Source organism: Molothrus aeneus, chromosome 9, assembly GCF_037042795.1.
Source record: "Molothrus aeneus isolate 106 chromosome 9, BPBGC_Maene_1.0, whole genome shotgun sequence".
Lineage (NCBI taxonomy): Eukaryota > Metazoa > Chordata > Aves > Passeriformes > Icteridae > Molothrus > Molothrus aeneus.
The window spans coordinates 2358158-2383000 of NC_089654.1; the positions used below are offsets into that span (position 1 = coordinate 2358158).

General features: G+C 46.4%; 1 protein-coding gene across 4 annotated transcripts; it reads right to left on the minus strand.

The window, feature by feature from the left end:
• Positions 1–1667: 1667 nt before the first annotated feature.
• Positions 1668–19922, minus strand: ALG6 (ALG6 alpha-1,3-glucosyltransferase). 4 transcript variants are annotated; one of them, XM_066555333.1, is made up of 15 exons: positions 19840–19905; positions 17270–17364; positions 14324–14408; positions 12494–12583; positions 11753–11841; positions 10039–10121; positions 9347–9411; positions 7310–7495; positions 6972–7107; positions 4841–4926; positions 4378–4462; positions 3260–3330; positions 2908–2976; positions 2310–2508; positions 1668–2133 (listed from the first exon to the last, which is right to left on the minus strand). In XM_066555333.1, the coding sequence occupies exons 2-15, from the start codon at positions 17349–17351 to the stop codon at positions 1939–1941; spliced, it is 1521 nt and encodes a 506-aa protein (XP_066411430.1). In that variant the 5' UTR covers positions 17352–17364; positions 19840–19905; the 3' UTR covers positions 1668–1938. The 4 variants fall into 4 exon arrangements, with proteins under 4 accessions (XP_066411430.1, XP_066411429.1, XP_066411431.1 ...); XM_066555332.1 differs by having other exon boundaries at positions 17270–17413; positions 19840–19898; XM_066555334.1 differs by lacking the exon at positions 17270–17364 and having other exon boundaries at positions 19840–19922.
• Between the last annotated feature and the right edge of the window lie 4921 nt (positions 19923–24843).

The following is a 24843-nucleotide window of genomic DNA, read 5'->3' on the forward strand; positions in this document are numbered from 1 at the left end:
GCCAGGCTTTCAGCTGGGGGTGGTTGTGTGTGTGAGGTGCCCCAGCCCTGCCTTTGCAGGCTGAGGGTCCCTGAGCCAGCCAGAGTTTCTGTAACCTCTGGGGCTGGCAATTAAATAATTACTGATCTGAGAAGAGTCTGGAACCAACCGTGCTGGTCTAAATCCAGCTGTTCTGGGCAGCCCTGGAAGAGCAACATCAAACCTGTTCAGGAACCCAGAGCAAAGCAGCAGCGAGGCTCAGCAGAACTGCCCACGGCTGATACTAAACCGGGCATTTCTAGGGAGATGGGAGCTGCACAGCAGAGCAGGACAGCCCCCCATGCACAGCCCAGCCTTGAGCCCTGTGTCTTTGACCTCCTGCTGGACCAGGCTCTTGCCTCTGAAGCAGCTGGGGCTGTTAAGAACCATTTCCAGTTCCACACAAGGTGGATCGGGTGACTCTCACTTTATCACCCCCTGAGGCCACCTCAAGGACAAAGGAAAGGGATACACCCAAAACTAATGTTTGGCTACGGGAAGGACGGCCCGGGCTCTGCTGGGGCCAATGAGAGCCGGGGCCCCTCTGCTCCCATCCACCCTCATGTTCCTGTCCCACGGTACAGCCCTTCCTCAGGCAGCCGTTCCTTGGGGACAGCACGGTGGGTTTGGGGTTTCACAGCCCTGGAGACAAAGATTCCCATTTTGTGTTCCTTTTTTGTCCCCTCAGCCCACACTTGCAGAAAGGCCGTGCTGTGGGCAGAGCTCTTGCATGCCACAGTTAAGAGTCAGACCTAGAAAATGCTAAATCCTTGTGAAAAGATGGAAGTTTTGTTGTTTTATAAGGAACAGTATAGGGAAACCAAATATCCTTCTATTTCCTTCTCCAGAGCCCCTTTTCCATTCTCTCTGAGCTGCCAGGGGGGCAGTGTTGCCTGGGGGTATTTTTTCCACAACAAATAGGCCTGGAAAAAAGTGCACAAATACACTGAGCTTGTGGGACTGCAGTGCCAGGGCTCAGGACCGGCCCAGCTGGAAGTTCCCAGAACAGCTGATTCACACACTGAGGCTGAGGGCAGTGACAGCCTGGAATGTGACAGGGGAAGCCTTTAAACAAGGGGGGGCTTCTTTTATATTTATATATAGATACAGGAAAAAAATGGTAGACTGACTCCTAATTAAACTATACAACCCTAAATTGCTTTATGATTTATTTTCTTCCTCCATGCTTTGTTATGTTTATAATTATTAATCAATTTGTATTTTCTGAATTATTGGCTTTGGAGGCTGAGCTGTGCCTGGGGAGAAATTGCAGAGTTGAGTTCAGTTTACATCTCCAAATTGCTGTGCAATTTAATAAGGGGTTTGGGTATTTTCAAACTGCACTGCAGCACCTCCACTTTTATTGCAGTAGAACCAAAAGTTTTGGCTTTTCAGTTGTATTCAAGAGATTTGCAGCAGTTTTAGAGCCACACCAGAGCAGCTGACCCCCAGCAAAGGGGGACAGTGACTGATGCCACAAACCAGGTTTGGTTTGTGACAGTGACTGATGCCACAAACCAGGCATAAAGCAATTCAGCACCACAACTTCAGTGCTGCCAGGCACGAGTTTACACTTTACCTGCACTACTTCTTTGGGCTTTTTATGCTGGGAAAGGAGAAAACTTCATGCTGCTTTTGCTAATACAGTGTTTTAGCATTAATTCAAAATTTGGTCCTTTATTAAGCATTTTAGGTTTACAAATGGTAACAAAAGTATGACACTTCCAAAGAAAACAAATCAAATCCCATTCCCAATGCTCTTCAAAATATTTCTCCTTTAAAACAGTCTTGGATTGTTTTGTGTTTAAATAAGCAAAAGGTTTTTCCTGGCTTTCCTTGAGTTGTGTCCATCACACACAGGCTCCTCTGCAGCGCTGGCACCTCTCACTGAGCACCCTCAGTCCTGCAGCTTCAGCTCCATTAACTGATTTTCTTCTGCCCTCTATTCTTGGAGTCCCAGAGGATCACCACGTTGAAGTAGAGCAGGAAGAGCAGGAAGTGCAGGCAGGACACCAGGGCCACGGCCAGGGGGAACAGATCGGGCAGGCGCTGGGGAGGAGGCGCGGCAGCGCTGAGCACTGAGAGCGCTCCCATCAGGGCCAGCGACAGCAGGAACTGCAACACAACGAGGGGTGGAGCCGTGGAGCACCTCAGCCAGCCCGGCTGCCCCCTCGCTGCTGGGTGCTCTGCACGCTCCCCCGTGGCACAGAAACGGGAGAGCCCCCCCTGCACTGCTACTTCAGCGCTGGGAAAAGCTGCAAGGAAGAGGAAAAGGAATCACATTTGCTTACCAGGCTCCTGACAATCCTGGGAAAGGACTTAAACCAGGACACATAACCCTTGAGGGAAAGGGAAAAGGCCTTGAGCTGTAGGTCCTCGGCTGAGGTCTTCTCCAGGATGGAGAAGGAGGCCAGGCACACGGCCAGGAAGGCGGGCGTGGTGACGGCGTAGGGCAGCAGCAGCTCGTCCTTCAGCAGCAGGGGCAGCAGGCTGGGACACGGCCAGGGCAGCCCAGGGCAGGCACAGCAGGCAGGGAGAGGAGGGAAAACCAGTAAATAATTTATCCTTACTAGGAACTGGGGCAGAACAGGGTTTTCATGGAATCACAGATGGGTTTGGGTTGGAAGAGACCTTAAAGCTCATCCTATTTCAACCCTGACACCTCCCACTGTCCCAGGGTGCTCCAGCCTGGCCTTGGGCACTGCCAGGGATAACCACAGCTGCTCTGGGCACCTGTGCCAGGGCCTGCCCACCCTCCCACGAAACAATTCCTCCCCAGTCTCCCATCCATCCCTGCCCTCTGGCACTGGGAGCCATTCCCTGTGTCCTGTCCCTCCATCCCTTGTCCCCAGTCCCTCTCCAGCTCTGTTAACAGCTTTCCCAACTCACCTGAAAGTTGACACAAGTAGAAACCACGTGGCCATGAAGGGGATTTCATTTATGATAAGGCAGACTGGGCTAGAATGAGAGGAAGAAAAAGAGAACTCAACCATTCCCTAATCAAAGAGCACTCCCAGTGCCTGTAGGATATCCCCAGGGAACAGCAGTGCTGGTGACTGTCCCCACAGCCAGCACTGAAAGGACACACCAGCCTGGCTGTGCTCACACACCTTCATTTACAAGTGAGGCAGAAAAGCAAATGTGCAGAGTTGTTAAAATCTGATCTATTTGCAAGTGAAAGCAGCGTGCAATAAGATGAGGAAAAGATGAAATTTTATCCACAGAAAAGTTCTTTACTTACACTGACACGAGAAGAATGGATTTTTCATGGACTTGAAAGGAGAACAGGAAAAATGACAAGGCACAGCTGACCTTAGGAGAGAGAGCAGAGGTGTGTGAGCCTGGGACTGCCAAGCAAAGCTCTGCTTTGGTGGCTGCAGGTGCAGGCTCTGCGTGGGGCAGCAGATAACAAAGCTAAACAAGCTGAGTTTTGCTGTTAACTGCTGCATTTCCTGCAGTGCAAACCCCAGAGCAGCTCCTGGAGCACCCTCACAATGCTCCTTCTTTGGAACGTTATCCAGAATTAGTCACAAAGTCCTTCAGGGAGAGCCTCACTCTTGCTCAGCTTCCCTCACAAGGGCAAGGAATCACAATATTCCCACCCACAGGCACTGGCAAATCCCACTCCTGGTAAGAATTATCCCCATTTTTGACATGAAATTTTGCTCCTCCTCATGACCAGCCAACAGAAAAAATAAAGAAATTGTCTTTTTATTCCTCCACCAAATAAAAACATGTCAAACCAACCAGTTCTTAGGATAAATGTTAGTTTTAGGTAATGTTGTAATAAAATTAAAAAGAGAAATCATCTTGTAACTCTGAAACTTGAGCCCAGCTCCATCTAATTTTGATTTTAAGGAGAACTCAGTTTTTGCACGGGAGTCATGGCAATGTGCTTCAATTCAATGATGTGACTAAGAGAAGGCAAACATTTTGGAAAATGGGATCATTTTATTTTCAAACCACTCATGAGCTCACAATGTCCATTTGGGGAATTTTTAATGGAATTTTGCAGCCAGTGAAGGAAGAAAAACTGGCACTTTGGAATCCAAACAAAAAGAGGAGAAATCCCAATTCTATGTGAGGTTTAAACGTGTGTGGAATCTTCCAAAGGCTCTTCAGAGGAAGATAATAAAAATACAGAGTTAAATAAAGAAAACTGAGCTTAAGGAACAAGTCTGGGTGTAAGGGCCAGGTCAGAGCCCTGGATTTGAGACAGTAAAACACTTTTTAACCAATTCCTTCAGCATTTGATGGCTCCCACCCTCTGTGCCCTGCACAAGGGCTGTTGGCACTGCTGGCTGCCCTGCAGTGCCTGTGGTGGTACAGAACAAGGAGCAGTGAACAACAAACACTCACCAAGGCAAATTTAAACCCTCGCAGGGAAGGCTGGACAGTGAGCTTGATACAGGCAGGGAGCAGGCTCAGGAATGTCACAGCAAAACTAAAGGATTGGGGAAGAAAAACAGTTTTAATACATGAGTGACTAGAGCCATTAACACTGCACTCTGCAGAGCCAGACCTGAATTCTTCACTGAGTCAAGGAGAACTGGGAGCTCGGACTTTTAGGAGTGTTGAAAGATATTTGAATTCTTTGAATTTGCAAATCTTAACTCAGTTTTGACCAAGCAGCTTAAATCACTATATAAACAAGCAGGGAATTTTCCAGTCATAAATATTCCCAGTATTTCTCCATCATGGCTTGGCAGAAAAATACAGTATAGGAAAGAATACAAGAATTCCAATATAGGAAGGAAAATTTACTCCTCTTGCAAAAAATATTGCAGATAAACCTACCTAAGGCGCTCCAGTTATGTCTTACCTGAGCTTTAGCTGAGTTCGAGGGGATATTACATTCTTTATCTTTATAAGGACACTTAGACTGCACCAAATATTGGCTACTTTATCCTGGAAGGAAATGAAAAGGCAATCAGTGGTAATTATATCTAATGACACTCATGTTTGTGGGAATGATGGGGCTTGGGAGGTGGGGATTGTTGGGTATCTGCCACGAGAGTGCAAGGAACACTTGCAGGAGTACATCACATTCTCAGATGTACTGGGGATGATTGTGCTCTTCAAAAATGGAAATTTTCAAGAGACCCAATTCAAACAGCTCTAAAATAAATGAGAAATAGTTCTTCAGCACAAGAGACAACAACTTAACCCCTGAGAGCAGACATTTTGTGGAGTAAGGCAGTGAAACGGTCCCTGGGTGAAGCCTGGCCCCTGTGAGTCCTTCCTCCCTCTGCGCTGTTTCCTCCGTACCTGCCCGTGCTCGCTGCCCGCTAGCACTGACAGAGTTAACCCCAATAAATCAAGGGGTCTAAAGACATTAGCACTTGTGCTAGGATCACTTTCAAAATTAAATTTGTAACTGCAGCTCTCCTGCTGGTGAAACTCATCCCCAGACAGCTGCTGGAGGCACAGCTGTGTAGACACAACTCCCAGCAGCAACTGAGCCCCTCGGTCCCCGCTGGCAGCGCCCGGAATCCGCCGGGGATTCCGGGGAGCACAGCCCTGGCAGCACCAGCAACCTCCTCCTCACAGCCAGGCTGCATTTCCAGCCACCAGCAAGTGTTCCCAGGCTGCAAATGGGAACTGGCACACCCTGGCTGCAAATGGGAGCTGCACACAACCTGTCACACCCCAGGCCAAGTTACTGAGCGCTGCTTACGTGCACAAATTCTCATTTTATCTCCATCAGCATCCAGCAAGTCTCTGCCCTGAGCAGCTCAGAAAATATTTGGGCTAATATTAGACTAAAATCCTCCAGCTCTTTCAGACTCGTTAGTTATTGTCATTTAAAGATTTTCTTTTTAAACTGGGTACTCAATAAAAGGTGTGCTGGGCAAAATGATTGCTTTATAAATTCCAAATAATTCTCAAGAAAAAGGGTCATTGGTTTTTTGGGAGTGTTTTGGAGAGGTTGTTTGGTGTTCGTTGGGGTTTTTTAAATAAGCCAGCAGAGAATACACCAAGAACACCTCCACTGCCTTTGGTACATCAGCACTAACTTTTGGGAGAAAGAAGAGTGCCAGTTGTGATATTATTTACATCTGAAAAAGTTTAAAAGATAATTAAAATTAATCAAACTATATGAGAATTTGCTTTAATCCTTGTCACAACCTGGAAATTCAAAGCTTCATTTCCTAGGTTAAGCCTGAAATTGAGAATCTGCTGTAAAAAGTGTAATACTGACTCATGCCCCAATTAAAACAGCAGCAACTCCCTGTGACCTGGGACATGGGAATCCTTTCTTTTATCCCAAATTCCTGTGGCATTGCCATTTGGACATGGGAACCTTTTCTTTTATCCCAAATTCCTCTGGCATTGCCATTTGGACATGGGAACCTTTTATCACAAATTCCTCTGGCATTGCCATTCTGTAAATGAGGAATTGAGTGACTGGATTAAGGCTCAGCACCTTCAGCACGGGCGTGTCCACAGCCAGAGCAAAACCAAAAGCAGAAGTGGCCTAAAATTTTTGGAAAATATTGTGGAAACTGCACAAGGTAAGTCAAAAAGGAAGTTCTAGGCTGTATCTAAAACACCATTTAAAAATTATTTAGGAATTAGGAAAATAATTAATGCCATTGAAAAAGGGGAGCAGAACCCCAAGAGGCCGAAGCTGTTGACTTTCAAGGTTACATCTTCTGACACTGTCAATTACTATGGAATCTATTTCAATGGAAAAATGTATGGATTGAAGTATGGGTTTGATGATGGGATAAGTGTTGTCTCCTGGTAGAATATCCTGGAAGATGCCAGCTGAGCTGGGGTTAAACACTGGATTAAATAACTGGCAAGAAAGGACTGCTGAAGAAGCCGTCTCGAGTTACTCGCCCCGCGCTGCGTCTCCCCCATGAAATCCTAAAGGTCAGCCTGAAGGTTTCTCCAGGGATCTAAGAATACAGGACAGGGCAGTGGGTGGGAGAAGAAAACATGCATGCCTCAAACAAGCCTCTGTCAATGGGAAAGAGTCTTCTGAGTACTTGCATGATTTGTTCCACGTCGGTGCCGAAGGGGAGCCAGCAGGCAGCGAAGGACACCAGCACTGTCCCTGCCAGTTTGGCCAAGAGCACCAACCTGCAACAGCACAGCACAATCAGCACAGCAGGAGCAGTGCTGGCCACAAATCCTGCCAGGCTGCAATCCTGCAGGGCAGCAACGCTCCCACAGCTCATTCCCACAGCAACGAACCCAGCAATGCCCACTGCGGACAAGGACAACCCCATTGCCCATGCCAGGCTGATTCCTGGGGAGGATAAAACACTTTAAACCCACTTACCCCTTTCCTTTCAGTCCCTTCTTGAAGCACTTTCCAAGTAAATAGCAAAAAAAGGGCAGGGAATGGTAGAGCTCCATTTGCTTATAATTTAAAGCCAAGCAAAATGCCACGGAGCCCAGGAGGTCCCAGTCATGGGACAAACAAAGGACAGCCCACAGGGCCAAGCCAAGGCTCACTGAGTTGTATATGGTTTTTTATGTCAAGGACAAGATACACAGCTCACTTCTGGAAAGCAGCAATTAATGCCCTGGGGGAAAGCAGAAATAGCTTGTAAAATGAGTTTTGCCAAGTTAAGAACATGTTGCCAATTGTGACTATGTTGCCCCCAAAGATAAAAGAATTACTTCCATTGGAAGCGTCATTTTTATATTTCCAAAGTTGGATTCAGAGCTTGCCCAGGCAAATCTGAGGGCAAATTCTGTGTGTGCTAATTACACATGTAATTACACATGCATTCAGCCAAGCCAGCTTTTGGTGGCAGTGACAGTTCTCTGCAAGAAGCAACATTTTCTTCTTGGTATTTACATGAGTAATGATAAAGCTCTCACAAGCTTTCCCTCCCAGCTCCCACAAGACACGTGCAGAATATTCCAATCTGTGTTTAAATGATGTATAATTTCCTTCAAGGACTTCTGAAGGGTTTGTGATTCTGTTACACACACAAGGCACCCTCACCATGACCAGTTCCCTGACTGCTAATCCTGCTCAAACAATGAGAAGTAGTTGCTAAAAACAATGTTACTGCCTTGTGACTTTGAAAAGAGCTTCCCAGGCTCAGGAGATTTTGAAGAGACTAAGCTACACTTACTGTTAAACTGCAACAAAGTTTTGTAATTTGTGTAAACTGTAACAAAAGCTTTGGTTTTTACTTGTTTTTGAAAAACTTATAAAAATCAGTAAATGCAGAATCCCAGACTGGTTTGAACTGGAAGGGATCTTAAAGCCCACCCAGTGCCACCTCTGCCATGGCAGGGACACCTTCCACTGTCCCAGGGGGCTCCAACCTGGCCTTGGATGCTTCCAGGGGCAGCCACAGCTCCTCTGGGCACCTGTGCCAGGGCCTGCCCACCCTCCCAGGGAGGAATTTCTCCCTGGGAAGAATTTGGATTTATCCAATCCAAACCCACCCTCTGGCAGTGGGAAGCCATTCCCTCCTGTCCTGTCACTCCATCCCTTGTAAACAGTCCCTTGTATTTCTTGTATTGTCAGAATGTCACAATATTTTGTTTTCCCTCTGTCAACCTAAGCAGCTGTGACAACACATCCAGCTTGCCCACGGAGCTCTCAGCCCACTCACATTTCCCACTCCACATCACCAGGTGTATTTGACACCTCATTGATTTCACGTCAGCAAACACACTGAGAGGCCCTGATGGTGCAGCAGCTCAGGGAAAGCAATCCCTGCCTTGCTGGAGCTGCTCACAGGGTGGCATTGCTCACAGCAGAGTGGCAGGGCTGGCACAGGAATCTGCAGGAAATCCCTGCCTCAGCAGCAGCTGCTGCACCTGCAGCACGGGCTGAGCTGACAGCACTGGGCTGCTCCTGTACAAAAGCAGTTTAAAAGCAGGATTGTTACCAAAACCCTCTGTGAAGGTGGCAGCAGCCAGCCCTGAACTCACCTCCCTGAGCTGTGCAGCCAAGGCAGAAGGGGAGGTTTCACAGAGCTCCTGCCACTGGTCTGCCATGCTAGGAAGATCTGAGGGGATTCCCTGTGCACACACAAATCACAGGAGCACAAGCCATCACTCTCCTCCCTGTCACAGCCCCACTGATGCTGCCTGCACTGACGTGACTGACAGGGAGATCAGCTGGAGGCATGGCAACAATGACATTCATGTTGGGATTGATTTGTGCCAATATCAATAATTTTTATCTCCAATATGTTTCAGACTTGCAGCTTCCTTTGATATCTCTGTTTGGGGTGGGCAGAACCCCCCAGGTGACTCTGCACACCACAGCCACCCCCTGCTCAGCTAACAAGTGCTAAGGAGCAGTAATCCCATAAACAGAATTCATTTCCATGCAGAACAAGGATACTGGAAGTGCCCATGGTCGATAAGGATGAGGCCTGGGTAAAGCAGGATGCAGAGAGCACTGGAAACCTGGCAAGAAGGATCAAAAAAGAGAAGAGAAAAAGAATTAGTCCAAAATTAGACATTAGACAGAGGAACTACTCCAGCTCCAGTACAAAAATGCCCCATGGTGCATCCTATAGGCAGGAATCTTATTCTCTACAAGGAATCATCTGTCAGGAATATTTTCAGGAATAAAAAAGGATCAAGATTTGCCATAAATTAGAAAATATTGAATATTGCCTGCCCTTTACAACAGCTCAAAGATCACCTACACCTATGTTAAACCACTCCAAAAAATCAGTAGAATGTTATTCCAAAATCTACTGTAAGGAGTGTTCAAGATGAAGCAGTTCCCAAATCCCCCCCTGCCACACCACAAATTTTTTGGGTTTTTTTTTTTTTACTACTCAAGTAATAAATTAGTGGAAAATCTTGTTATTAAAAACATTAAAAGAATTGCTGTAAGATAAAATAAAGGCTTTTTAATGTTTTAAAGTGAAAAGCCTAGAATATATTTTTATATATATATAGTGGTTGCCATCAGTTTTACAGGGAAGCCATCAGGGTGTTCTAGGTGTTAATTAACCACTGTTACACTTCTACTCTGTTCTAACAGTGTTTTCTTTGTTTAATTTACACACACCAGGTACTTGCCTTTTTTTTAGCAGATGTTTCTTTCAAGGAAAAACAATATAAAATAACTGCAGGGATATAAACCAGCAGATCAGCAACAAACACTGAAAAATAAAGATAAACTTTCCATTAGAATCCGCCCACAAGGAGGAGGCAAGGAAAAAACACAGGCAAATAAACATCAAAATATCAGAAATAAACTGGGCAGTTCCACTTCAAAGGGCAAAAAGAACCAGGTCTACAGAATTTGATCTTGTTAATGTTTCTCAGGCTCATTTCTGATGTCCCAAAGCTGCTGCTTCCACGTGTTCAGCTGTCCTGGCTGCTGGCACAGCCTCAGTCACTCTCTAGTTCCTGACATGCCACAAGCAGGGCAGGCACTCAGGAATGGCCCAGAGACACCAGCCCTGCTGGGCCCAGCTTGTGGGGCAGCACTGAGAGCCTGGGGCACAGGGAATAAACCCCAGATTATCCCAGTCCCTGTGGGAATTACCAGCGACGGGGATAAAGGGACTGAGAGCAGGGATTTGCCTTTCACCACGTGCCTACAGCGAGGATTTGTGAGAGGGGACAAGAAAACAGAGGCAGCAGGGTCCCCTGCTCAGGGTATGTCAGCAGGTGAATTCTTCTTGAGTTGTCCTAAAACCATTTTCAGCAAATGTGCAGTGGCTCCAAGGAGATGTTTCAACATTTCAGTTATCCAGGGGTGAATGGTTTTGCCAGCTTAAGCCACAACTAAACAAATATAACCAAGGTGTTAGCAAAACAAATACACTGAAGCTTAAAATAAAGCTGCCATTGACTACCCTGAATTATTTTAATGCACTCCTCTAATGGCCCCCGTTCAAAAGTGTTTATCAGCTCTCCAGATCCATCAGTGCTGTGTCAAGTGAGTTGATTTCAAAATTAATAAAGACCATTTCAAGGGTAATTAAATACTAGTGATTTTTATTTTTTTTCAATTCAATCAATTACCAGAGAGCAGACAGAGAGGTTTGTGAGGTACAGAAAAGCTATTGATGAACAACAAATTCTGCTGTTGCAATCAAAAAGCATTTTCTGTTAGAAAAAGCAAAAGACATTTCAAAAGAAAGAAAATAGTAACAAGAAACAAGAGTTCACTGGCCACATTGTCTGCTGTCCTACTGCTGCAGCTACTAAATTATGGTACAAATCTTCTTCTGCATTTGTTTGCAGCTCAAAATAATCAAATGGTGGAAGACCAATTTAGAATACAAGTAGTAAAATTAATTTTTACTTTTTTGCTCACAGTAATAATATCAAATATCTCTGCCTTTGAGATCAGCTCCTAATGAAGATCTCTGTTACCTCCAGAGATTAAGTCAGGAAAAGCCAGTCTACATGCAAAATAATTTTACAATAAAAATCAAGTAAAGCTAAAAATCAAAGACTATTTATCAGAATAGAAGGGAAAACAAGAATATTTTCAAAATTAAAAAATGGGTTTATGCTACAAAGAGTAGTTATATTTTAGAGGTTTTAATTAATTACTTAGGTTGAAAACATGTTTCTATATTTTCTATTAATCAGCTTCACAAATGATGGCAGAAGAGGAAATAACGCAGGAATTTGGCTCAGAAATGGACCTGCAAAGCCACCCAATTAAAAACCTGAGAATAAACCAGTAAAGAGAGAGAAGCTGCATATTCAACATGCTGAATTAGTAAGCAAGACAAATGTGCAGGACGATCCCAAGGAAATATAATCTTCCTACCTGTTGTACGCATAAATAACTTATGGGGCTGGCTCTCATAGCCCCGAGATGTGTGCAGAGCAACCCAATCAGGATTTATTAACTTTGCACTGTAAAACAAAGTACAGACACATCAAAATGCAGACAGTTCTCATTTCCCTTTACACTCCTTGCAGCAATAAAGATGACACAGACAGGAGCAGATTCCAAGAATTAAGATGAATGAGAAGAAATATTTCAGAGAGCAATGGTGATCAATGAAAGCTTTTCCTCACCACTAGATCAGTTTACACTATAGACTGTTTCACAATTAAAAAAAAATAACCTTTGGAAACAGTAAAAATGGAATACAATATTTATTAGGACAAGATAACCACCTCCAGTCTGGTTCCAGGGACTTTAAAAAAAAACAATTGTAAATACCTTTCATGCTTAAGTATTAAATATAAACCATTTACAGTTCACATAGATGCCCCACATAGCTGTGCCTGTGCACTTTAACCTACATTCTTATTCCATAAGTCTCATTCCAACAGCAGCAAAGCCCTTGTGGAAAAAGTATTCCAATAACAGAATTCTATTTACATGATATCCACTCATCAAATGTCACTCGGGCTCTGCACACACGAGAGCTTTCCCAGGCAATGCCCCCTGTTCCTCCAGCACTTTCCCCTGGGCATCCCAGAGCCAGCAGTGGCTCATAGGGAAAGCTAAATATTCAGAAAGAAAAATGTAACACAGGATTTCAAACCCTGAACTTACATGTAAGCACACACAAAACTGTGGTAGGCAGTGAGAGGTGGGTAATCAAGGCCCCAGTAAAGCAGGTTGTTGTCACTTGTATTGAAGTACCTAAAAAAATAAAATTCAATTTAAAGACTACATTTCCAGCTTGGTTTTATCCAAGGAAAAGAATGAATACTAAATGCATTCCAAATCCAAAATAGAAGGTGGCAACGTCTATACCTGCCTGATTTTACTGCACATTAAATAACTCCCAAGCAACAAAATAACAGCAAAAGTGATGCAGAGTTCACATATTTGTGGTTGAAAAAAAAAGCTGCTAAAGCTCACTTCAGTGGAGAGAAAAACCCCTGGTTCTACCTCCAAGCGCAGGAGGCCCATGTGAAAGGAAGGAAAAGGATTTTCCCCTTTGGGATTATGTTGTGTCAGGATTTCTGTGGCAGCATCAAAAGGAAGGCACCTCTAAGTGAGACCAGAGGGGTTTGTCCAAGGAGAAGCCCCAGCCCCTTCCCCTTTGCAGTGAAACACTGCCTGGGGCTGCTCCCACTGCCACGGGCCAGGCCCTCGGCTCTTCCGCTTCCTCTCCTCAAATGCAGCCAATTTTTGACATTTATAATAGTAAATGGTATTTCTTGAATTCTTTATGAGCTGCCTGAAGTGTCTTCTGAACAGATGATAAATCACATTTCTTTGAGTTGCATCTCTGCCTCTTATCCTACAATTCAAGATTGCTCCTGCCAAGGCAGTGCAGATTCTTCATGCAAAATGTCACAGTTTGCAACTTTCAGGGCACTTGCCAGTTCTAGGGGTTTATTTTTTCATTTTGCCTTCCATAAAGTTTTCAATTATAAAAAAATAAAAATAAAATAAAAATAACCTTTATATATCCAGTGATATTTAGTAAGGAAGCTTTAAGAGTTTTAATTAGCAGTAGAATAAAAAAGGATGTTCCTAAAGGACTTTACAGAATAACATCAACTAAAAATATTTAAATTCTAGAATGCAATCCCTTGCACATCAGCCAAGATGTGCTGCTCCAAACACCCACTTTGCTCTATTAGAGATTCAATTCCACAGCAGACCCACCCAAAAAACCCTTCAGTTATCAATATAAAACCACATCAATTACAGAAGCAGGGAGCAAACACAAGGCCAAGGTGCCCACCTGGCAGCCCCTCAGCCAGAGCCAGCCTGCAGCAGTGTCTGAGCTGGCCCCTGGGGCTGCCTGGGGATATTGGCTGCTGTAACTCCTCATTTTGAGGAGACACAGCTCAGTGTAGCAGAGTGGATCAAAGCTGCCAACTCCATTATTATGCAACACCTCTTATCCCAGCTCTGGCATAGTCAGGGTTTGGATACCCCTGGAAAAAAAAAAGTTCCTATATTCTCATTATTGTCCAACAGGATGATCTGAGGTCACTACACAGAGCCATCTGCAGAGTTCACATGTATTTACAGAACACAAGTGAATAAATTTTCTATTTTGTCAGATTAGTCTGTTTCCCAAAAGACAGCCAGGGAAAAATTACACCACACACCCAAAACACCCCTGTCCTTGCTGGAAGATGAGCTGGAATTCCAACATATCCCAATTTGAGTTGTAGCACATATATGGACCCATTTTTTACTCTAAAGAATATTAGGAATAATGCAAAAACAAATAAAATATTTATAATAATTCTCCTCCTGTTTTACGTGATCTGTACAAACGAAGCTCGCTACACTTCAATCTAGGATCCAGAATTCCCACAATGAAAAATCTCCTGGATCATGGAAACAAACCATGAACTCAGAGGTGTCCAACAGAAGCAGGATTTCCCCTGTTCCCCCTTTGCAAGCAGCACCTACCACTGCCTGATGGGTAAGTTGTAGGTGATCTCCTGCCAGTGCCTCTGAGCCTCGTAGTCTCCATACATGGGTGGTTTTCCTGCCCCTAAAAGGAGAGGACACAGCATTCAGGACATTATTTGGCTTAGAGATTGCTTTCCCCCAGTTCTGTATTGCATAGTAATTACTAATTTAATTCTCTATCCCTCTATATTGAGAGCAAATAGAGACCTCATCATGCAGTCTAACAGAGAGAAAAAAAGAAAAGATGTGTGTTCTTTTGGCTTTCTGGAGACTTCTGCAATGAGCATTTATCAAGATACTCTGCTGTGAAGAACTGCTTCCTCATCTGACAAAAATAATCATTTCCAAGTGCAGATGAAAAATGTGGTACTTTCCCTGAACTAGGAAAATGCACATAATGGACATGTTACAGTGATTCTGTGGGAGCTGCTGCACTCCCTTGGCGGGTGATAATTGCCAATATTCTCACTTGTTTCAGCCATGGCATGCTACCTGACTATTAATATCATTATAATCCCTTGATTTGCTATTTTCATGGAAAAGAAAGCTTTCTCAATGCAAATACTTCAGATGTCAAATACTCCCCTCGATGGAAGCCTAACTGTGACCATGGCAGCATGCAAAGCATCTTCCCAGAGTTTATTTACTTCTATTAACCTGCTCATTGAGAACAGAAAGCAGACTGATTGTGCTCCCAGTGAAATATTGACACGAGGCAGACAGAGATTTAAGAGGTTCTTTAAAATATAGGAAAGCCATCTGAGGTTTTACCCATGATCTATGTCTGTGGGAATCCCACGAGCTCAGCAATGTGCAATTTATTCCCAGAAAGTGCAAAGTGCCTCTTAGCTCTGCTAATTTCTTCCTGGGGATGGAGAGAACAGATTATCTCCACTCTCACACATTCAGATTCAAGTTTGCCAAATAAGTGAGGTCACTGGAGTTTCATCAGTGTTCAATTCTGTAGCTCTAAGACCAGTGGAACAAAGAATCTGCCACTGAATTACTGAAATACAAAATAGATATTTGAATCACTGAAATCCAAAATGTACATTATCCAAATTTTAGAGTGTTGTGTGTGTATCAATTTCTCAATCCTGAGGGGAAAAAAGGGATGGAAAAAAATTAATTGGCTTCAGAACGATCAAAAGATCTTAATCCAAAGATTTGATTATTAAAAGCCAACTACTAATCAGTTAGTTTGACACATTTAGCTTCCATCTAGAGAGAAAGCACCAAGTACACAGACAAACTAAGTTAACGATTAATAAAACTGGAATATTTTATTTTAAAAGGCTCAAAAATACCTTAAAAGTAGTGATTTTATTCAGTTTTATTGTTAACCTGGGAACAGAATTTTTTAAGGGTTTGAAGCTGCCTCTCAATACCTGTATTTAGCAGGAGTCTGGACATGCATTAAAAAATTATGCATTAACCTATGAAACTAAATTTTTCCTCAGTAATTCTCCAAGACCAGGCTATCACTAATGGTAACTTTTCAAAACCAGGTATTAGTTTCTGCTTCTTCATTGAATTCCAGAGGCAAATCCAAAAGCAAACTGCTGGCAAGGAACAGGGTGGGAATGAGACAGAGATCCAAGGGTGCACAGTAAATGAGGGTGGAATTCAAAGTTTATCACATCTGCAGCAAGTCAAAGAGGAAAAAAATAATCCCAGTGGATTTATGTGTTTGACGGCTTTAACACTGGGATTTTCCTTTTTACAGCCAGCCAATGCTCAAAGTCAAGCTTTAATAATTTGCTGGACTGGATCAGATCAGCTTTTCCTATTGCAAAAGCAGTTATATCAGCACTGGGGAGGAAATAAGATTTAAAAATTGTTATTTTAGCTCAGGATTTATTTTAGACTCTCTTCCACAATCTTGATTGGGATGAAATTAAATCAACTTACAAAAATCTAGTTAGCAACGGAATTCTAAATAAATCCTCTTGCACTGCAAGAGAAATTCAGTGTGTGCCTGAAGCCAGGGTGTTTTCTGCCTAGAAATGGGTAAAAACCTCAGTTACCTACAGACCTCTCAGAAATGGCATATTGAGAAAGCAAACTCAAACCAAAACAATCGGAAATGCAGTTCAGCTTCAAGCAAATTCTTCAAATAAATGAAGCCCAGAATTACCAGTTTAAAATCACCAGAATGCTCCTGAGCAGCTCAGGGGATGGGGCCACCCATTGCCTCAAAAAAAAAAAAACCAGAGTAGAATTGGACTTGTGATTCTTTGGGCTGATGAGGACTGAAAGTATTGGTTCATTTTTTATCTTTTTTTTAAATGTGCAGAGAGCAAGCCTTGTGCAAGCTTATTCCAAGTGTGGGGATGGAACTGGGAGGCTTGGAAAGGAACTTGCTAATTCTTTGCAAGCCTTCTGACACGAGGAGGAGAAAAACTCATCCATTACCAGAATGCAGCTCTGGCTCCTGCTGTAAACAAGCTTAAGGAGGTACAGGTACAAGGCAGAGTCATTGCTCACTCCATGTCACCTCTGCACTGTCTTCATTAGCACCAGAATTAGCTACATGTAAGCTAAATAAAAATATAAATAATAAGGTCATATCTGCTACAGAATTTAAAAGACAATATGAGACAAATGTACAAGTGGACTGCAATATTCTGCAAATAAAGGCACAGGGAAAACAGCCAGATGTTGATCCTAAAACATTAATGATCATCAGCACCATTCAAAAAAAACAAAAAGTTATGGTGGTTTTTTCCAGTGTTCTGCTCCAAACTGTGATGTCAATCATGGCACACTTCAAAAAATAAGAAAAAGGAATTCTCAGGGAAATCAAGAGGAACTTAAATATAACAATGGTTGGAATAACACATTACTTCCTATGTATGATTTTATATAAACAGCAGTAAAGAAATAACAATAAAGCCCATGATCCCTCTCCCTGGGGCTGCTGCAGCCTGGGCAGTGCCTTACCTGAGTAGGAGCCCAGGGACACGGCCCAGCGCACGGTGAGCGCCAGCAGCACCGCCACTGTCATCAGGCTCCACTTCTCCATGGCTGCCACGCTCCTGGGGACACAGGGACACTGCCACAGCACAGCTCCTGGGCCAGCCTTCCCTGCTGGACATTCACAACTCACTGGATTATACACCTGGGGACACAGGGACACTGCCACAGCACAGCTCCTGGGCCAGCCTTCCCTGCTGGACATTCACAACTCACTGGATTATAAACCAGGATTATACACCTGGGGACACAGGGACACTGCCACAGCACAGCTCCTGGGCCAGCCTTCCCTGCTGGACATTCACAACTCACTGGATTATACACCTGGGGACACAGGGACACTGCCACAGCACAGCTCCTGGGCCAGCCTTCCCTGCTGGACATTCACAACTCACTGGATTATACACCTGGGGACACAGGGACACTGCCACAGCTCCTGGGCCAGCCTTCCCTGCTGGACATTCACAACTCACTGGATTATACACCTGGGGACACTGCCACAGCACAGCTCCTGGGCCAGCCTTCCCTGCTGGACATTAACAACTCACTGGATTATACACCTGGGGACACAGAGAGTCACAGCCAGCTCCTGGGCCCAGCCTTCCCTGCTGAACAGCCCCATATTCACAACTCACTGGATTATCCACAAGCACAGGGGTTAAAAAGTGAGTCAATGCCCAGAGTTCCGTTAATGCCACTTCTTTCCTCAGCTAAGAGCACCACAGACGGATTATGCAAAGTGCACACCTGGTCTAGGCACCACTGCTGTTTTGTTTTAAACAAAATTAAAGCTATTTAAAAGTTAATTGGTGTCAGGAGACATTACTCTCCATCCTTCCACCCCCAAAAAGCAACAAGGCTGATGTCCCACCAAGCTCATTTCACCACACTAAGGATCCTGTAAAAGTAAGAAATATTGCCAGGTCTGTCACACTGAAGCATGAAACTCAGAAACCAAGAAAATTATTATGTTGCCCTACGCAAAAAAAATCTAAACTAACTATAAAATATGCAAACTTCAACCCAAAGAATCAGAAAAATTTTAGTCTGAACTAGGAAAAAAGTGAGGAAGAAACTACTGCAGTCTTGAAGGGTACAACTGCCACAGGCTTTCCTTGCAGAAAAGGCATCTTTTGATTTGAGTTTATTACACTTGCTACTGAAGCACTGAGCTGCTGTTTTAGTTACAGACAAGCAACACCTGAGGCATGTTTAGGTTATTCTTCTCCAACTCCAGCCATATTTATTTACTATCACAGAAAGGTGTGACCCAACACCACCACCAAGGGGAAAAAAGAAGTTCATTAATAATATAAATCTGTGGCAGCAGATCTCCATCTATAGGTAGGAAGGTGAACACTGATATTTGCATGTTTTCACCTGTGCTAAGCCACAGGGGAGGCACTTGTATCTAAAAAAAAAGATACATATGTCCTTCTTTTCAATCTTGTCACAATATTAATTAATTACACCTTCTTAATTATTTCACAGCACCAGCCTCATAGACTCCCCCATCTCTGTTTCATTCATTTACTTTTGCCATTCCCTACATTGGAATAACAATTGTTTTCTGGGATAGAGTTTCTTTCTCTGCTCCCAAAAGCTGTCCTTAAAATATTCTTTCCTACTTATTTTTCACCTTTAATAATTATCCCATACTACCTATAACAAAAAAGCCATGCTTTTATTAGATCCTAAAGCCTAGAACTCTTAATTCTTGGTATCCTGTGGGTAACAATGTTAGGAATAATTTTTAGGGGATGATAAAGCCAGTTTGGTCAATCCCAAACTTTTCGCCTTCCCCTGGATGTGCAACACCTGATCAGGTGATCTCAAGATCCCACCTGTAAGCATGAGGCAAAAATCACAGCTAAAAAAACCCCAAAGAAACGCTATCTTTCCACACTGCCTGTGGTGAAGATTCAGATAAATAACACCAGTACAAAACACCCAGCCCTGGCCCAGGGAAGCTGACAGAACTCAGCCATAGATGCACGGGCCTGAATAGAACTTCTTTTAAAAGAGGTGTCAGCACACATTTCAGCAGCTGAAGAACGCACACACTGAATGAAGGATTTAATCTGTTACAGCAATACCTGTCTACAAGCCTGCTGTTTCCCTATTCCCCGTCAGGAGACGCCTTTATTCCTCCTCTCACCCCCCACTCTCACCTCCCTGCTCTGCCCGGCCTCCTCAGAGCCCCCAGGGGCTGGCACCGGGCCGGGCTGCGAGCCCACCCGAGCTGGCCCCGGCCACCATGGGAGCCTGCTGCCCCTCAGAATCCTCGACCCGCTCTTCCTAAACCCCCTCAGCCTTGCAGCCCCCTCAGCTCCGTAAGAATCCTCGACCCGCTCTCCTTCGCCCCCCCCTCAGCCTTGCAGCCCCCTCAGAATCCTCGACCCGGTCTTCCTCACCCCCTCAGCCTTTCAGCACCCTCAGTCTCCTCGACCCTCTCCCCCTCAGTCTCCTCGACCCTCTCCCCCTCAGTCTCCTCGACCCGCTCTCCCTCACCCTGCTCAGCCTTGCAGCCCCCTCACCTCCCCTCCCGGCTCAGCGCCCGCTCCGTCCCGGGCTCCCCTCAGCCGGCGCCGCTCGCGGGCTCTCACCGGGCTCGGGCCGGCGCGCGCGCTTCCGCCTGCGCGGCGCCTTCCGGGCGGGCTCTGCGCGTGCGCGGGGCGGGAACCGCGGCCGCCTCAGGGACGCTCCGCCATGGCCGCGGTGGGGCCGGGCCGGGAGCGCTGCGGGCTGCGCCGGCGGGAGGGGACGCTCCAGGGGGACCTCAGAGCCCAGTCCGGTGCCTAACGGGGCTCCGGGAGAGCTGGAGAGGGACTCCGGACAAGTGACAATGGAAGGGGGAATGGTTCCCGCTGTCGGAGGGCAGGGATGGATGGGATATTGGGCAGGAATTCCTGGCCCTGGCACAGGTGCCCACAGCAGCTGCGGCTGTCCCTGGATCACTGGAAGTGTCCACGGCCAGGCTGGACAGGGTGTGGAACAACCTGGGGTAGGATAATGTGTCTCTGCCGTGGCAGGGGTGGCACTGGGTGGACTTTAAGGTCCTTTAGACCTAAACCAATCTGGGATTTGTGTTTTTCTACCATGCCAGCTGGGGAGCAGCCCCTCAGCCCTTGCAATTGGAGACGATATCTGGGAACAAAGCACAGAATCTCAGGCTGGAATACACAGTGGGGTCGTCTGGTGCCATCTCCATGCTCAGGCAGGGCCATCCCTTGAGGCTCTCTGGACACAGCCAGGAAGACTCTGGAATCTCTCTGTGATGCACCATAGGCCTCACGTTTTAACCTTTCAGTCTTGCCCCTTTTCATTCTCTCGATGAAGTACAGAGCATAACAAAAATCAGAGAATCACAGGATGGTCTGGGTTGAAGGAGACCTCAAAGATCATCTCATTCCACCCTCTGCCATGGGCAGGGACACTTTCCACTATCCCAGGCTGCTCCAAACCCTGTCCAACCTGGTCTTTTCTTCTGGTCTGACTGAGGTCAGGACATGAAACTGAGCAGAAAACTGATTATTCTATAAACTACCACCACGTACTGAGGGTTTCATGGCCACACCTGCCAGGTGAGCTGGCAGCAGTGCTCTCCTTGGGCTGGAATCCCAGGGCTGAAAGTTGTGATGGATTTAAACACAGCTGCTACAAAAAACAAATGTGGTCAAGAAACGTCTGACCACTTACAATAGAAACGTTAAAGTAACCAGAGATTACTGCAAATCAAATTAGTTTGTAATTTTTTTTCAGATGTGCAGATTATTTTTAAAACGTATAACCACTGTAAATATAATATTTTGTAACACCAGAGGTAGCTTTTCTTCCTTCATGGTTTTCCAATGCAGGATGCTGATTTCCACTATCCCAACCATTTCTGAGTGCAAATTCTTTGGACATCCTGGTCCCTCTTACACCTGCCATAATTTCAGCCACTTGTGCCGTTGTCTCATGTGGGATGGTGTGAAGAGACTGAAATCTCTCTTAAACAGGTAAAGGTAAAAATCACACCTGTCTGCTGGCTTGCCAAGGTGTTTGGAGCCATAATCCTGTGGAAAATGGCAGATTATGACCATCAAATTTTATATAGTTTGCCTAATCTGATATACTCAATAATTTATATTCCTGCTGGGTAAAGTGCATCCATGTCAGGATTTTGACAGGATGTCTGGAACTGACAAGTCTGTAAAATAAGGATAATCCTAGGAATCCATCAATTACAAACTTAGAGTTACACCTCCTGAATCCACAGCGTCTGGAGCTGCTTTATGGCACTGAAACAAGTGAATTCCCAGCCTAAGCCCGGGGGAGAATCAGCAGGGCAGATTCCTGTTTCAGTGCCTCTCTCCTCTCCTTTTACTCTCCCCTCCAGGATTTTCCATGCCCGGAATTCCCCAAAGAGCAAGGCCGGGGAGCGCTGATAACTGAGCCGCTCCCGAGTCCGCACTCGTTGCCTGTGAACTATCACCAAAAAAAAAAAGAAAAAAAAAAGGAAAAATAAATTTAAAAAAAAAAAGAGGAGTTTTTGGGTTTTTCCTTGGAGATTATTGCTAATTCTGGGCCGGAGCTGGGATAAGCGAGCAGGAGCCCGCGGCCGCACATTCAAGTGCATTATTTCAATTAGCCGAGCGCTCTTTGTTGCAAGGTGAAATCATTCACTCCCCGGGAAAGCTTTTTTATTGAATGCTTTCTAAATACTCGCATCGGGCGCGTCGCCTGGAATTGAGTCTCTGTCACTTGTGTTTCTGCGGTGACTTTGACCAGATCAATGACTGGAAAAGGCATTCAGGACACATTGATACGGCGGGGTAGGAGACGAGCGCGGCTTGGTGCTCAGGAGTAGGGAGAAGCCGATAATGAGCAGATAAACGGCTTTGCTTAACCCTTGGCGTTCTCGGGAGGCTTCGGAGCTCCGCTGCCTCCTCTCCTGCACCCCGGCTCTGTGGCTTGATGGCAGCCGAGCTGTGGCAAGGCAAAAAATCCATAAATTTGGGGTGAAATGCGGCCAAAATAACGAGAAAGTCTTTGCTAGGGCGGGCGGGGGTGAAGAGCCTGCGGCCATAAAAAGTTCCGGCTCTTGCAGAATTTCGTTTGTGAGCGGAGCCGCGGTGCCGGAGCGAGCGGGGGAACAAACTCTGGAGGGGTTTGCAATTGCAGATTCCCAATTTGACGATTCCCAGATTGTCCCGAGCCCAGGACATGCCCCGGGATGTGGCGGGCACGGAGCCGCGCTGCCAGCCCCGCTCTGAGCCCTCAGCAGCCTCGGCTCCTTCGCGTTCTCCTTTGCCGAGCAAAACCAGGAGTAACCGTGGCACAAACCACTACCTGAGCCCGCAGGGAGATGGATTTATTTTTATTTTCCCCCGTTAAGTATTGGCACTTAATAAAGTAATTACAAATTACTGAGGGTTTCGGGTTTTCTTTTGAATTCCTGCCATTTTCTAGGCGCTGGGCGACACGGAGTTTCCCTCGTCCTACGCGAGGATGCTCCGAGTCCGCGGTAAAGCAGAGCAGGACTTTTCCTTCCATCCTTTCCCGGACAGGTTTTCGTGTGTCTCGGGTTTCCCCTTCTCGCTGAAGCTCAAGAAAGCCGTGATTTTATCGCACCTGGAGCTCAAGGACGCTCCCTCTCACATTTTGCCGTCTTTATAAAGTCGCGCGGTTCCCGCTTCTTCAGCTTGCTTACCAAATCCCGGATTAATAAAGTTTACTTAGTTATTTAAATAGATTAAATGTCACATTTTAAATGGAAGGGGAAGGTTCTACCTTCCTGACCTATTTTTCATTTCTGATTTAGAAAAAGGCAAGATTAGCATGGATATTGCATTTTCAAGGACCTCGCCACTATTAAATAGACTGTTAAGTGCATTTTATGGCTGAAGAGTCTGTTCCCAGTTCAGTCTGGAAGACGTGCTAAGTTCATCTCTACCTGCTACATTGAACATTCACTGACTAAAATACTTCCTGTGGATGTAGTACCTATGCTCTGTATCTTTTAAGTACATAACGCTTCATGTTTTAGGACTGGTAACACGTAATTCCATAAAAGCCCCCGGAATTGAAGAGTTGCCTCTCTAGAAAGCTGGATGGCGGGTGTTTGCCCAGGTGCGGCTCGGGGAGGCTGCGGGGATGGATGCCACGGACGCTCCCGGCTGCGGGCGGAGGTTGGAGCGCATCAGTCGCCGCCCCGGGGGATGCCCGGGCTGTTCCGCAGCCGCGGAGATGGGCAGCGTAAGTTGCGCGCGGAGCTCGCTGTGATTCTTCACTCTCCGCCTTTTAACACTAATTAAATGCCCCCGGGAATGGCCAGGCTGTTTTTTCCGCCTCCCGGAGCAGGCGGGGACAGGCCCCGAGCGCACCTCGGACGCGAGGGAGAGAACAGAAACTGCCCGAGGTGCCCCGAGAGGCAAAATCCCATCGAATTCCCTCATCCCCCGGGAACTGCCCCCTGACCCGCACCCGCACGGGTGGGGAAATCCCCAATTCCCCTAAAGCAATCCTTGCTGTCTCTCCCCCGAGGGCCCCGCGAAACATGAGGGGTGCCTTATCCCAAAGCCAAATGCTGGCGCTCCTTCCTTTGCGTCCCGCCCGGGACACGCTGGCTCGGGCAGTGCTTGGCGGGGTAAATCTCCCGGTACCCCCAGCCCGTGACCCCCGGGGAAGCCGGAGCCGTTCTCAAGCGCTGCCCGTGTCCCAAAGGGGGCTGATGTCGCCGGTGGATGATTTCCTGCGGCCACGTCTCGGTGCGACAGACCGAGAAGGGAAGGTCTGCGATGGACATCGCTCCCCGGCCGCCCGGAGCGCTCCCGGCGCTGTCCCCTGCGGTAACCCCGGCCTCAGTTGTGCCCTCCCGCAGCTCCGGAGCAGGGTCTCCGATCGCTGTCCCCCTCCGAGGACGCTGCTGCGGCCACGCGGGTCTCGGCTGGGGGCAGGCGGGGGGGATACCCGGAACGCTGGGGCTGCTCACTGAGATAAAAACACACGCGCGATAAACACACGTTTATAAATAACCGCAAAAGATCTTTCCCTGCCTTTTCCAGCGCTCGCCGCAGCCTTTCAACACCCATTAGCCCGAAACTTTCAGCCCCGCTCGGTGCCCGGGAGAGAGCAGCGATGCTATAAATAGGCGGCGTTGGGAGCCGGTAGCGCGGAGAGGGAGGAAAGGGGGGCGCAACTCCCGCGGCCGCGCAGCGAAAACGAGAGGGTTCCCCGGGAGCCCCGCATCAGCCGAGGAAATGGCCCTGATGAGCCCCATCTCGTCCCCTTTTCAACCAGCGTGATGGTTTAGAGGATTAGGGCCAGATCCTATCGGCAGATCCTATTATAAATCCCTTCCCCCGGCGGAGGGAGCGGCGGGGCCGTAATTGGAATAAATCAGGAGCGGGGTCGGGGAGGGTGCAGGGGGTGGTGGTTCTGGGTAAACTCTCGGGGCTGCGGGAGGGTCATTTTCCCGGTGTTTCGGATCTAGTTACTTCCAACACACCCCAGGGACCGACGTGACACGACTTATACTAATGGGCATCTGTCACCGG

Coding starts and splice junctions, on each gene's coding strand:
- ALG6 (XM_066555331.1), bottom strand. CDS start 17,507: ATGTCCAGCAGGGAAGGCTGGCCCAGGAGCTGTGCTGTGGCAGTGTCC. Junction 14,409..17,269: donor GTCCCTGGGCTCCTACTCAG/GTAAGGCACTGC, acceptor CTCTCCTTTTAG/GGGCAGGAAAACCACCCATG. Junction 3,331..4,377: donor GAGGGTTTAAATTTGCCTTG/GTGAGTGTTTGT, acceptor CTCTCTCCTAAG/GTCAGCTGTGCCTTGTCATT.